The sequence below is a fragment of the Polypterus senegalus genome, chromosome 10 (assembly GCF_016835505.1).
Source record: "Polypterus senegalus isolate Bchr_013 chromosome 10, ASM1683550v1, whole genome shotgun sequence".
Classification (NCBI taxonomy): domain Eukaryota; kingdom Metazoa; phylum Chordata; class Cladistia; order Polypteriformes; family Polypteridae; genus Polypterus; species Polypterus senegalus.
The window spans coordinates 43,041,417-43,056,168 of NC_053163.1; the positions used below are offsets into that span (position 1 = coordinate 43,041,417).

Sequence of the window (14,752 nt, forward strand, 5' to 3'; positions counted from 1 at the left end):
AATAAATATGCCTTGGTTTGGAAAGAAGAAGAGAGAAGCAAAGGGAGAAGAAAGAGAAGCAAAGGGAGAAGAAGAAAGAAGAAGAGGAACGGACGAAGACGGCCCTGGTCGTCAGAAAGGCATCATGAACATCGATTGCTAAATCAAACGCCTCCCTGGGACATTCATCCTTGTCATCTGTAACTTTTTCGTAAGCTTTTTCTAAAGACTATATATATTCAGACTTTCCTATCACTACCTATTTTCTAGTATTCTTTGTTCTTGTGGTGTTATTATTATTCTTGTAATAAATACCATGCTGCTTTTAACTTTCAGTGCTTTGTCTAGATGTCTAGAGTGATTGAAGTAATAAGTTAGATTTCTTTGAGCACCTGGTGACAGCCGGATTTTTGCCATTTTTTTTTGTGCTGCGAGGTTTATATGGCTGAGAGTGAAGAGCGCTATACTCAACAGAAGAAACAAATATGAGAAAGAAGGTATTCTTGGCTGATGAATGGCCTATAGTCAAGAGTGCTGAGTCTTTGTATGTTTAAATGTATTCTTGTAGACCAAAAGTACTAATTAGGTCTGAGATATCACTAAAACATCGTATTGTTGTTCCAAAAGTACCAAAAGTACTAATTAGGTCTGAGATATCACTAAAACATCGTATTGTTGTTCGTGCCGAAAATAAGTAAGCCTCTTGAAGTGCTGAATGACAGGCTGTTATTCCTATAGCACTTGTGTGGTTTAAAGTGCTAAGGGTTAATCAGCGTGTGTGTGTCATTCATGGAGCACTGTTGTGGTTAGGGTCTGTGTGTGTGTTTATCTATGTGTGTGTGTGTTCATCTTAAAGTGCAACAGTAGACCAACCCGATAACGAACTTGACGAGAACCCTTACCCTTGAGGAAACAAGTAAAAGGGCAAGTGGAGGGAAATACCACGATAATACAGTCATCATATGTAAATACGCGCTTTATAAAGTGGCTCAGGTTGTGCGATATTATAACTGTAGTGCAACTTTAAAGTGGGTTGATTGTACTTATAATTGCAAACAGTTCTACAAGGAGCACTTGATTGACTGCATTTAAAGTTCTTGGGATTAAACTGTTTCTGAACCGCGAGGTCTGTACAGGAAAGGCTTTAAAACGTTTTGCCATGGCTGAGACAGCGTGTCTTTGAAGCTGTATACCGATAATTCTCTTTCCGATCAGCTGCTGCTGTGATTCACACTCAGATACAGTGATATAAATACTCCACGTGGTGCAGTTAGAGTAATATGGAAAAAGATGATCCGCTGTGGCAACTCCTAACGGGAGGAGCTGAAAGAAGAAGAAGAAAAATAAGAAGAAGAGGAAGGTGCAGTGAGAGTAACAACGCTAAAGCAGTTATGGTATTTGGAATACTATGGCTGTTCCCTGGATGCATTACACTAATAAACAATATACGGTTAGTTTTGGCGTATTTATAAAGCCACGTCATGAAAATAATGAGTAATCACACAGGAACAGTACCATTGCTTTGACGCTGGGTGCCGCCAGTCTGCAAAACCGAGCGGAGAACTTGCGTACGACAAGGCATGAGGTACCGTGGAAAAGTGCGTGGCTTTACGCCAAGTGTAGGTTTTATATATCACGATTTGAATGTGGAAAAGTTCTTACGCAACATTTCTGTGCGTACGCACCGTTTATACATGAGGCCCCAGATCTTTTGTAAACGATGGTCTTGATGAGGTACCATGCGAACCCTGGAATGATTTGCGTGAGGTTATGAATGTAATCTGACACAGGACTAATTAAACTACAGGAAATACTGTGCATTATAAGAAATTACACAATTTAAATATAATAATAAATCCACGTACAAATATAAAGTCACATAAAACAACAGGCACAAATACCAGTCACTCAGATCAATCCTACCATCTGATTTAGCCTAAAAACCACTTTGATACTGTGTGAATTAAACATTCCCAAGTGAACATTATTTGCAAATATTTACTAAGCTAAAGACAGCAGACATGTGATTTGCGATAAATGCAGGTGACATTCACGAGTAAATGCACAACATCATCTGCTATTTATACTGTCTAAATTGCGGCACATCACTGTGTGCCCTCAGCAGAGCATGCCATAATAATAAATTAAACAGGATGCTTCTTAGACCTAAATAAATTAAAAGATTTGCATTAACCTTCATTTTAGAATTGATATAGCACATGTGAGTTTTGGCAGCACTGTTAAAAAGTAAAATTGAGTACATTGTCTATATATGTTAACACTTGTATAACATATTGGAAAAAGCAACATATAGATACACCATTTATGTATTATTATTATTAGCAGTATTTCTGCATGACAAAAGATTTGTTTGCATATTTATCCATTTAGTACATTTAATGTGAACTCTTATGCTTTAACAATATATTTCCAAAGTAAAAATAAAACATTTTCTGTATATATTTAACTAAACAAGAAAATCTCAAAAGTTAGTGACTGCATAAATGTTCAACCCCAAAAATTAATACTTTATCGATAACCCTTTTGCTGCAATAACAGCCTTAATTGTTTAGGGGTAAATATGTACCAGTTTTGCACATTGTGCAGGAGTGATTCTTCCCCATTCTTTTTGGCAGAATTTACAGAGATCCTCTATCTTGGTGGGATGTTGCCTTTAGACAGCAGTTTTGAAATAGTACTTCAGATTTTCAATACGGTTAAGATCAGGTCTTTGACTTGGCCATTCCAAAACATTCACCTTTCTGTTACTGAGCCATTACAGTGTCACTTTGGTCTGATGCTTAGGGTCATTGTCATGTTAAAAGTTGAATCTACGTCCCAAAAAATGGTGAACTATGCCTGGGCAGGACGAAGCCAGAAGAAACTCTGGTGGAGGTCCACAGTGGTCCTGACGTGCTAATCACGTGAAAGACTAATCATCTAAGCATCTAGTAGCTGGTTCCCTCCAAAGTTTCCCTCAATATAGCTGGCCCTTGACAATGCAGAATTATCTGGTAAAGCGAATGGTAAAAGGCATTGGGGTAAAAACAATCACAACCTATTCTCAAAACTTTAAATGGGTAAGAGGCCTGGCTTGCTGGTGTGGAACAGCGATGTGGAATGCTGAGTGTCTAGTGGGCCACTTTTGGTAAGCATAACTGTTGCTGCAGGATTAACAATGCGTTAGGACGCACAATGGCGAAGCTCATCAGAGCCAAAAAAAAGTGTTGGTTGATATGGACAGCAGCATGGCAGTCATGGAAGATGGAACGAGTAGGAGGGCCACTGCAGCGTGCACCGAACCCTAGGGCAAGGGACCTGGTGGAGCCGCCACTGGTGCACATTTTGGTGGTAGTAGCAAATGTGGAGCAGGGTTCAATGTGAACAGCAGGTGAACATGGGTCGGTTGGTCCTAAGGAATGGGAGGGCACCTTTCCATAGGTTAATAGTAGACTGGAACAGGTTCTCCTGCAATACTGTGCAGTATTTGTGTCCATCCATTGCGCCTTCCACTCTGACAAGATTCTCAGTCCCAACACATGAAAAGCATCCCATATTTCACTGTAGGCATGGTGTTTCTTGAGGCATAAGCAGTATTATTTTTTTGCTACACATACCTCTTTGAAGTCTGGTCAAAAAGTTCTATTTTGTTGTCATCTGACCATAAAACCTTCTCCCACATCTTAACTGGCTCTTTCTCATAATTTGTAGCAAATGCCACAAGTGCTTTTATGTGGACACTTTTAAGTAATGGCTTCTTTCTTGTTACCCTCCCCTACAGGCCCGTTTTATGGAGAGCTCTTGAAATTGTGGTCACATGCACTTTCACTCCAGTTTCACCCAAAACACAATGCAGAAATCTGAGATTGATGGTTGCATTTTTAGTAGCCTCTCTCACCAAGTCAACATCTTGCTCTGATGTTTAGTTTTGAGGGACAACCTATTCTATTCAAGATCTGGGTTCTGTGATTAACCTAGCACTTTCTGATGATACATCCAACAGTACTCAAGGGGATGTTCAAACTCTTCAATATTTGCCTTGTGCATTTCAATGACTTTGTTTTTCAAATCAACAGAATGCTCTTTTGTCTTCATTTTTGCAGTGATTACCCAAAAAAGACTAGGGCCCTTACAAAGGGTGCTTTTTATATCCAGAGAGATATAAAGGACTCACAAGTAGTACCTAATTATGTTTAATTATAGTCAAATGACTATCACCTTTGTGCCATTTGTGATTCATTTGCCATTTGTGTAAACGTGGACCTTTTAAAGCACAGAGATTTCCATACTTATGCAAACATTAACTCGTGAGTTCACATTAAAAATGCTGAAAGGATAAGTATGTGTATAAATCTTTTGTCATGCAGACAATTCTGATGTCTTTCAAGGGTATTGAATACTTTTGCATGCCACTGAATCTCAGTGTGTACCCCAGTATGAAGAACTATAATGGGACCAACTGTTCTAATGATTAAGATATCAAGTGAGATACAGACATATGGTTTAAATAAATCAGTATCTTTATGTGTATTAATTATGTAATTAGTAATATGTGAAGTCTATAACTGATTTTACCTGTGAACTTGTTACATTGCAGGAAGTCTGCACTCAGTGAAGGGTGCTATGCAAAAATAAATTGAATTAAATGTAACAGACAAGAGCTTTTAAAACCTAGTATCTAATAATAAAAAATACAGACTGCAACTGTAAATTGTGCAACATTTTCAGAAATCTTCATACTAAATGCACATCTGACTTAATTCAAACTTCACAAATGATGGCCACCTTAAACACTATGTTTAGGGTTTATCAAATCAGTAAATGTAATCAGTGGCACTGTTTTAAATTTTCATTAAGGAAAGTAGTAATCTGTCTGTTTCTGTTTTTAACCTATTATACAATATTCCTGATTAAACTCATAACTCATGATTTTTAGATGCTTATATCTTGTGATAAGGTGGTGCCCTGTAGACAGTTAGTTTGTGCAATATTTTGCACTTGATGCTGACATAATATTCTCTATACAGCCTTAAGACTCATTTTAAGAAATGGATGGGTGGAAGATTATAGCATTCAAGACCTATTATAAAGCATATGTCACAAATATAATTTTTCACACCAACCACACATTTTAAAAAACCACTTATCCTGAGCAGGGTGGCAAAAAAGCTGGAGACTATCCCAGCAAGCATCAGGCAAAAAGCCAAGAAAAACCCCTGGACAGGGCATCAGTTTATAATTTCACAGGGTGAATGTACATAAACACAAACACTAACCAGTTATGCAAAATGCAGTGTGTGTGGATGTCAACCAAGTCTGTGAAATCTGTTTGCTCCACAAACCATTTCAAGCCTTCTCCTCTCCACCTATTGGTTTTCAATCTAGAGCAGTTACAGTACTGAAGTTTTCTGAAATGGTATGATTTCATACTGTTTGCTACAGGCAGTACACAGCAAAATAACATCACTTATGTATTTTGAATGGCTACATCTATTACGATTTACTTATACTGCTAATTATTATCATTTTTTTCTAAAGCAAGTTAATTTTCCAATACAATTTAGAAATTAAAGAAAATCATTGAATATATTCACTGCTGATCTTTGAATGAACAACATAGCAAATTCTTAAATTATGTTTGTCCACAAATATTAACATAAAACCAAAAAAAACTTTTTAGTTAGACATACTCGTATTCCTTTTGGTCCTGGTATTCCTAGTGGTCCTTCATCACCCTAAACAAAATAAAATAAATAAAAAATTAGCAGGTTCAATTTGCTGTAAATTTACTCTGTGAAGAACTCATTACTTCACTTACACTCTGCTTATTCTAATGAGAGTTGCAAATTCTTTCATCTCTTCCTAAGAAATTCCTCCATGATCCCAAACCTACTCAGGGATATAATTCGCCAAGATTGTCTTATGTCCTTCTGTGGTTCTCTAATCAGTGGGGCATGACTAGTAGTGTTCCTGTCCTGGAACCTCATTTCAGTCACTTGTTCTTGTAATGTAATTCTTTCAGTCAAAACTTAACACTAGAATACCTGAAGCCTGCAAAAAAACTCATAATCCCGGGCCACCTTAAATTCCTTCTCACATCTCCATTAGTGTCTTGTAAATGTGTCGATCAGTACAAGCAGCAAGCAGCCTGCTATCCCATCCCCCCACTGTCACAGCTCAACTTGGGCAAGAAGTTGAAAAATAAGAAAAATAAGAGCACCTCCTACTTAAAATGGTAATTCTAGGAAGCACCCGGAATTGGACCGGCACCCTCTTGATTATGAGTCAGCAGTTCTTACCGATGCACCACCCAAGTGATTGTGTTGGCATTGTTACCCTAACCCGATTTATTTTTCTTTGGTTATATTCTTAAATAAAAACGCATTTGTTTTGTTATACATGTACCTTTTGTGAAAGTGTTTATTTAGAATTTGGTCTTCAGTCTTGACACATTAAACACTTCATATCAAAATTTTGTCATTACTACTATAACATGAAAAAGTTTTGGCTTTATGTATGTGTTCGACATTTCTTTCCTTGTATTTCCTGTCATCCTACATTTACATAGATTGTTATAGACACGGAACACACATGAAGTGCATGTGTTCCAAATAACAATGTATTATTTACCCTATACAATTCCAGGCACCTCACATGCAGATAAAGAGCCTTGAGCTGGGAGAACGTTTTACCCGAGTTAAGCTGCAGTAGTGAGGGGATGGGATAGCAGGCTGTTTGCTGCTTTTACTGATCGACACATTTACAAAACAAAAGACGATAATGGAGAGGTCTGAAGGAATTTAAGGTGATCTGGGATTATGAGTTTTTTGTAGGCTTCAAGGATTTTAGTGTTAAAGCTTGTGACCATAAGTGAGGATGGGAGTGCAGACTAACTGATAAAATCAACAGTTTCACCCAAGGACTCAGCTCTTACTTCACTAAGATGATCTGTATAATGTCTATAAAGCAGATACTGAAATAAAACACTAAAGTAATTTAAAGCCTCCACTTAGACAGTTACTCACACCTGACCAGAAATAAACATAACACATTTTGAGGGTTTAGGGCCAAACCTCATATTTAACGGTAATAGCTTTCCTCCAGAGTTCATCATATTCATCTGTGAACTTTTCCAGTGCATGCATGAGATCAAACTTTGAAGAAGCCAATAATAATCATCATATACAGTTGTGCTTGAAAGTTTGTGAATCCTATATAAATGTCTATATTTCTGCATAAATATGACCTAAAACATCATCAGATTTTCACTCAAGTTCTAAAAGTAGATAAAGAGAAACCAATTAAACAAATGAGACAAAAATATTATACTTGGTCATTTATTTATTGAGGAAAATGATTAAATCTATACTAATAAAAGGCAAAGCCCTCACTCACTCACTCACTCACTCACTCACTCACTCACTCACTGACTCATCACTAATTCTCCAACTTCCCGTGTAGGTAGAACGCTGAAATTTGGCACGTTCATTCCTTACAGCTTCCTTACAAAAATTGGGCAGGTTTTATATTGAAATTCTACGCGCAATGGTCATAACTGGAAGCTGTTTTTCTCCATTTACTGTAATGGAGATGATCTTGAACGCCGTGGGGGAGTTTCGTGTGACATCATCACGCCTCCGTAATCACGCAGTACATAGAAAACCAAGAAGACCTCCAAAAAGCGCTGAAGAAAACATGCATTATATAATTGAGAAGGCAGCAAAACAATAAGAAGCGAGCGAGTGACATATACAACCATATTCATGAGTTCTGCTACTTCGGAAACAAAGCACGATGTAAACCTACACTTTAAATTAAGTTCATAGACAGGCTGCGCTGGCGTTTGTAATTTAGTGCCTGCCCATATAAGGCCGTCCGTCAGCGGCAATCCAATAGCGAACTCCCACTAAATATTCACTGGTGAAGGACTGTGCTTATGGAGAGGAAGATGAGATGGTCAGGGTGGTGTTTGACACAAACTCAGCAAAACTGCGAGAGAAAGGACTAAGGTAACATTAAATACAGCCATGGACATCACACGAGATGGCACCAGCACAGCTGGGAACCTTCGATGCATGTACACCGAGGCTCACGTGAACTGACGCAGTGCACAGATAAAAGCAACAGTTCCAAAGAGCTGAACAAAACGAATTACACAATTGAAAAGGCAGCAAAAATATGAAGCGTCTGATACATACAAGCATATTCATAAATCCAGCTACTGCGAAACAAAGCACACGTGGAAAAAGTCAATGTCCCGCTAAAGGAAGACAGTGTAAAAAACCCGTGCATGCAGTGTGTCAGGTCTCAGATAAAGAAGAAGACGAGCTGTTTATTGATGCAGTAAGAAACGAATCGATGAATGAAACCTGTCATCTTTACAGCGATTGACAAACACGGAATGTAACTTGAACACAACACATCCTACAAATACGAACCTGATTGAAAGAAATAATGATAATCAAATCCTTGATGACAGCAACACTCAGTAACACTCACAAAACAAATACTGTATATTGACAGTCATGTTACGTTATTTTTAAAATGTTCCCTTTTCTTTTCTAGCTTTTTAACACACTACTTCTTCGCTGCGATACGCTGGTATATATATATGTATATATATATCCCGATCTACATACTCGAATAATGGATACTTTATTCGCCATCAATGATTGTTTTGGTAAAGCCATACTCAGTGTATTCATTAGATGAACGGTAAAAAGTAAGAGCGAGGGAGGATGACTTATTGAGGCATGCAGGCTGTAGTGCTGCGTCAACTCTATCTGAATTGCGATCACATTTGAAAAAATATATCTTTTCAAGTTCTATTTAGTCCATATGTGTCAAACTCAAGGGCGCGGGCCACATCCGCCCGGCGTAATTATATCCGCCCCGAGATCATTTTATATACTGTATTATTGTTATTAATGGCCGGGTATATGAAGCGCTGGTAACACAATAAACTACAGATCCCATAATGCAGCGCTTCAGCTGCCTTGCCGAACACTTACGCGTTAATCAAGTCTAGCTTATGATGCTGCAAGTTATTGCGAAGCTAGCTCACACGATGCTGAAGAGAAAAGTTGATTCTGAAAATAGAGCCTTTAAAACCGATGGGAGGCTGAGTATATGTTTACTGAACCCGTGTGTCTCATTTGTGGAGCTAATGTGGCTGTAATTACAGAATTTAATCTAAGACGGCACTATGAGACAAAACATCAGGGTAACCTGAATGCAATGCAGAAGATACAGAAAGCAGAAGAATTAAATAAGAATCTGACACTTCAGCGGACGTTTTACCCGTGCACAATCACAAAGTGATTTCAAGTGAAGCTGCTTTTATGGGAGACACAAATGCACCAGTGCACCTTGCCCCACTTTCCCTGTTGCCAAGTAATGTTAAACCAAGTCGTCACTACGGTGTTCCCAAATCGCACTTTGCTGATAAACTGAGCGCACTGCGCACTGAGTTTGCACGGCGCTTTGGTGACTTTGAAGAACAAAAAGTCCGTCTACATGCGGCTCGAACCTTGTGCATGTTTGGTAGCACATATCTGTGTGAGAAGCTCTTCTCAGTGATAAAGACTAACAAAACAGCACACAGGAGTCGCCTCACTGATGAGCACCTGCAATCCATCCTGAGAATCTCCACAACACAGAACCTCACACCAAACATAAACGAACCTGTTGCCAAAAAAGATGCCAGGCGTCCAGCTCTAAAATGACATATGAGCAAAGACAACTGAATGATTTGATTTGTTATTGCTGAAAGGAACACATTTTATTTATATTTCCAGGTTTTGTTATGCAGCATGTTCATATTTGAATTTGTATAATTTTGACAGGATATATTTTTATGGAGAGCAAAATCTTTTGGGATATTTAAAATCTAAGTTTATTTTTTATATAAAATTACATAAGAGTAAAGAAATTTGAATGTTTGTTCTTTTAACGTTTACTTTATTTCTAACTTGTATAATTTAGACAGTATATATTTTTATTGAGAGCAAAATATTATAAGTTGTTTAAGGTTTGAGTTGATTTATTCAGGAATAATATTCCTGTCTGTTTTTACCATTCCTACCAAAGATATTTCTGTCGACTAAATAAAAATTCCTTCTATTTAAAATTTAAATAGAACTTGAACAAATACGATAGTTCATAATATCCACGCAGACTTGCACGTAAGAGCGGGAGTTATCCGTTTTAACAAGCAGCGTATTGCACTGATACGAAATAGCTGTGTGTGTATATATGTAGATATGTATGTATATGTATATATATATGTATTTGTGTGTATATATGTGTGTGTATGTATGTATGTGTGTATGCTTATGTATGTGTATATATGTAGATATATATATATGTATGTATATATGTGTATATGTATAGATATGTATATATATATGTTTATGTGTGTGTGTGTAAATAAATAAATATATATATGTATATATATATGTGTATATATATATATGTATATATATATATATATATGACAACAACACTCATCACTCACAACAGTGACAAAACAATTACATTGACAATCATGTTACGTTATTTTCAAAATGTTTCCTTTTATTTTTCATTGCTTCTTTAACACACTACTTCTCCGCTGCGAAGCGCGGGTATTTTGCTAGTATTACATATTTGTGAGTGGCAAAAGTATGTGAACATCTAGGATTAGCAGTTAGCTCGAAGGTGAAATTAGAGTCAGGTGTTTTCGATCAATGGGATGACAATCAGGTGTGAGTGGGCACCCTGTGTTATTTAAAGAACAGGAATCTATCAAAGTCTGCTCTTCTTAACACATGTTTGTGGAAGTATATCATGGCATGAACAAAGGAGATTTCTGAGGACCTTAGAAAAAGAGTTGTTAATGCTCATCAGGCTGGAAAAGGTTACAAAACCATCTCTAAAGAGTTTGGACTCCACCAATCCACAGTCAGAGAGATTGTGTACAAATGGAGGAAATTCAAGACCATTGTTATCCTCCCCAAGAGTGGTCGACCAACAAAGATCACTCCAAGAGCAAAGCATGTAATAGTCGTGTAATAGTCGGCGAGGTCACAATGGACCCAAGGGTAACTTCTAAGCAACTGAAGGCCACTCTCACAATGGCTAATGTTCATGTTCATGAGTCCACCATCAGGAGAACACTGAACAACAATGGTGTGCATGGCAGGGTTGCAAGAAGAAAGCTACTGCTCTCCAAAAAAACATTGCTGCTAGTCTGCAGTTTGCTAAAGATCACATGGAGAAACCAGAAGGCTATTGGAAGAATGTTTTGTGGATGGATGAGGCAAAAATGGAACTTTCTGGTTTAAATGAAAAGCGTTATGTTTGGAGAAAGGAAAACACTGCATTCCAGCATAAGAACCTTATCCCATCTGTGAAACATGGTGGTGGTAGTATCATGGTTTGCACCTGTTTTGCTGCATCTGGGCCAGAACGGCTTGAGTTCATTGATGGAACAATGAATTCTGAATTATATCAGAGAATTCCAAAGGAAAATGTCAGGACATCTGTCCATGAACTGAATCTCAAGAGAAGGTGGGTCGTGCAACAAGACAAAGACCCTAAGCACACATTCTACCAAAGAATGGTTAAAGAAGAATAAAGTTAATGTTTCCGAATTGCCAAGTCAAGTCCTGACCTTAATCCAATTGAAATGTCGTCGAAGCAGGAAGCAAGCAGTTAATGTGAGGAAACCCACCAACATCCCAGAGTTGAAGCTGTTCTATATGGAGGAATGGGCTAAAATTCCTCCAAGCCGGTGTGCAGGAATGATCAAAGGTTACCGGAAACGTTTAATTGCAGTTATTGCTGCAAAGAGGGGTCACATCAGATACTGAAAGCAAAGGTTCACATACTTTTGCCACTCACAAATATGTAATATTCGATCATTTTCCTAAATAAATGCAAGACCAAGTATAATATTTTTGTCTCATTTGTTTAACTGGTTTCTCTTTATCTACTTTTAGGACTTGAGAGAAAATCTGATGATGTTTTAGGTCATATTTATGCAGAAATATTGAAAATTCTAAAGGGTTCACAAACTTTCAAGCACAACTGTACAAAGCAGCAGTTGTAACTGTTGCATGCCCAAACAGGATACTCTCTAAACATGGATCTTCATATCCTGTTCTATGAAGAACTCACTTTGATAAAAAAAAAGAACAGTCTACAAGCAACAAACATAATGTATGATGTTCATGTAGCCATACATAAATTCTGTTAAAACACATTTGGCTCATTTTGAACAGAGTGAGTCATGAGATTTATGCCTGAAATTTTGCCATAATAAAATTTACATTAAGCACACTGTAACTGTAGTATGATCAATCATAATTTATTTAATGTATCTATATCCAGTTATATGTATTAGAGAAAAGTATAGTTTTAGGGTTGTGCTCAAAATCTATAAATTTAGACAAGAGTTTCATTGAAAATTTATAACAGTGTAAGTTAAGTACCACACATTTTGTTCTTCTCATTTAAAAATTTAAAGTTTTATAATCCAAGAAGGAAAATAAGAAATTTGATTACCTTTTCACCATGTAATCCTATTGGACCTTCTGGACCCGGGAAACCTGGTAAACCAGGTTGACCTTGCAAACCAGGTAAGCCCCTTTCACCCTATAAGAATTCATACAAAATTTTATTGTTACATTTTCATATAACTGACATGACAGAAAAGCAGTTTTTATTACCATACAAACAACATATTTTACTTTAGATGATATCTCATGTTACTTTAAGTACAATTAATAAAAACGTATTAAGTCAAGTCAAGTTGGGGATTATGCACTGGTACAGTGTGTTGCCGCACCCACTACACGGCGAAACAACTCAAGATCCCTGTTTGCAACCCCCTAGCCAGACACGCGGTTCAGTCCCGCCCTCCGGAAATGACCCTCTGTCTGCCACAGCCAGGTGTTACGTGGAGGATCTTATGAGCTGGGTCACCCTCAGGGAAACGCGCCACATGGTCATAGTGCCGTATCTGACGCTTCCTCACAATGCAGTTAATGTACCTCATTAGGGGCTCCATGAGCAACCGCTCGTTCGACACAAAGTCAAACCAACGGTATCCAAGGATTTTCCGGAGAGACATAGTACCAAAGGAGCCCAGTTCGTCTCAGGACACTAGATAGCATCCATGTCTCACAACCATCTAGCAAGACAGGAAGCACCAGAACTCTGAAGACTTGGATCTTCGTCCTTTTGGATAGATATCGTGAGCACCACACACCTCTTTCCAGCGACATCATGACCCCCCATGCTCTCCCAATCCGTCTACTGACTTCACAGGAAGAGTCACCAGAGACATGAATGTCACTGCCAAGGTAAGTAAACCTCTCAACAAGGTCAACACTCTCTCTGCAAACAGACACACTGTTGATGGTTGTACCCAAAAGGTCATTAAAGGCCTGAATCTTGTTTTTTATCCAGGACACTCGCAAGCCCAGACACTCAGACTCCTCACTCAGTCTCTTCAGCGTCCTGATCAGAGCCTCCATTGACTCTACAAAGATCACAACATCGTCAGCAAAGTCAAGATCTGTGAATCTTTCTTCACCTCACGACCTTGCCCAACACCCAGTCCATACAAGCACTGAACAGAGTAGGAGCAAGAACACACCCCTGATGAACCCCAGAATCAATTGGGAAAAACGCAAAGGTCCTGCCTCCACTCTGCACAGCACTCACAGTACCAGTGTACAGGCCAGCCATGATATCCAGCAACCTCGAGGGGATCCCGCGAACCCTTAGGATGCTCAACAGGGCAGCTCGATCAACTGAGTCAAACGCTTTGCAAAAATCGACAAAGGCTGCAAAGAAACTCTACCGATATTCGCGTTTACGTTCCATGAGAACCCTCAGTGCCAGGATACAGTTGATGGTAGACTTCTTAGGCATAAAACCAGACTGTTCCGATCACTGGTAGGTGAGCAAGTGATCATGGATCATATTGAAGACGACCCTAGCAAGGACCTTACCCGGCACAGTGGGCAGTGTTATCCCCCTGTAGTTGCTGCAATACAGGCGATCACCCTTCCCTTTCCAGATAGGGACGACAAGTCCTGTTATCCAATAAGTTGGGGTGATGCCAGTCTCCCAAATGGAAGCAAAGATTGCTTGCAATGCCAGGAGGACAGCCTTACCACCAGCCTGGAGAAGTTCACCCCGGATACCACAGATCCCTACAGCCTTCCCCCACCCCCCCAGCTGGTTCACCACCTGTGCAATCTCAGTGAGACTGGGTGGTTCACAGCTAATTGGAAGATCAGCCTCAAGAACAATGGACCCATAGATATCTAACATCCTAGCGGGAGGATCACCTTTGAACAACTGCTCAAAGTAGCCAGCCCAGCGGGTCACAACTGCAGTGTCTTCCGTAAGGACTGTTCCATCAGCTGCCCTGTCTGCGACTCTCCGAGGAACAGATTCAGATGTGTGTATTGCTTCGATTCCTCTATAAGCAGGATGTGGGTAGCTAGACCACAGATGGTGTGTCACTTGCTCAGAGATTCCTCTAACAAATGCTTCTTTACCTGCAATCAGAACCCACACAGACGTCCTTGTCCTCTCGAGGATCTTGTCATGGAAGGTCTCCCTCGTCACATTAGGATCGGCAGTCACATCGGCAGTCCGCAAGTTCCTCGCACAAACTGCATTAGAAACAGCCTGGTCTTGGAGTCTGGCCAAGTCCTGGCTCATTTTCCTAGTAGGTGGTAACCTACAGGACCTAAGCTGGATGCTAAGAGTAGCA

At 39.0% G+C, this 14,752-nt stretch overlaps 1 protein-coding gene across 1 annotated transcript in view; it reads right to left on the reverse strand.

Annotated features, from left to right (window-relative positions):
* The window catches only part of col4a5 (collagen, type IV, alpha 5 (Alport syndrome)), a 481,130-nt gene that overhangs the window by 402,816 nt on the left and 63,562 nt on the right, over positions 1-14,752 (reverse strand). The window contains exons 3-4 of the mRNA XM_039765771.1: positions 12,526-12,615; positions 5,670-5,714 (exon numbers count right to left, since the gene is read on the reverse strand). Of these exons, the coding sequence (XP_039621705.1) occupies positions 5,670-5,714; positions 12,526-12,615 (135 nt within the window). The remainder of the gene's footprint in view (positions 1-5,669; positions 5,715-12,525; positions 12,616-14,752) is intronic.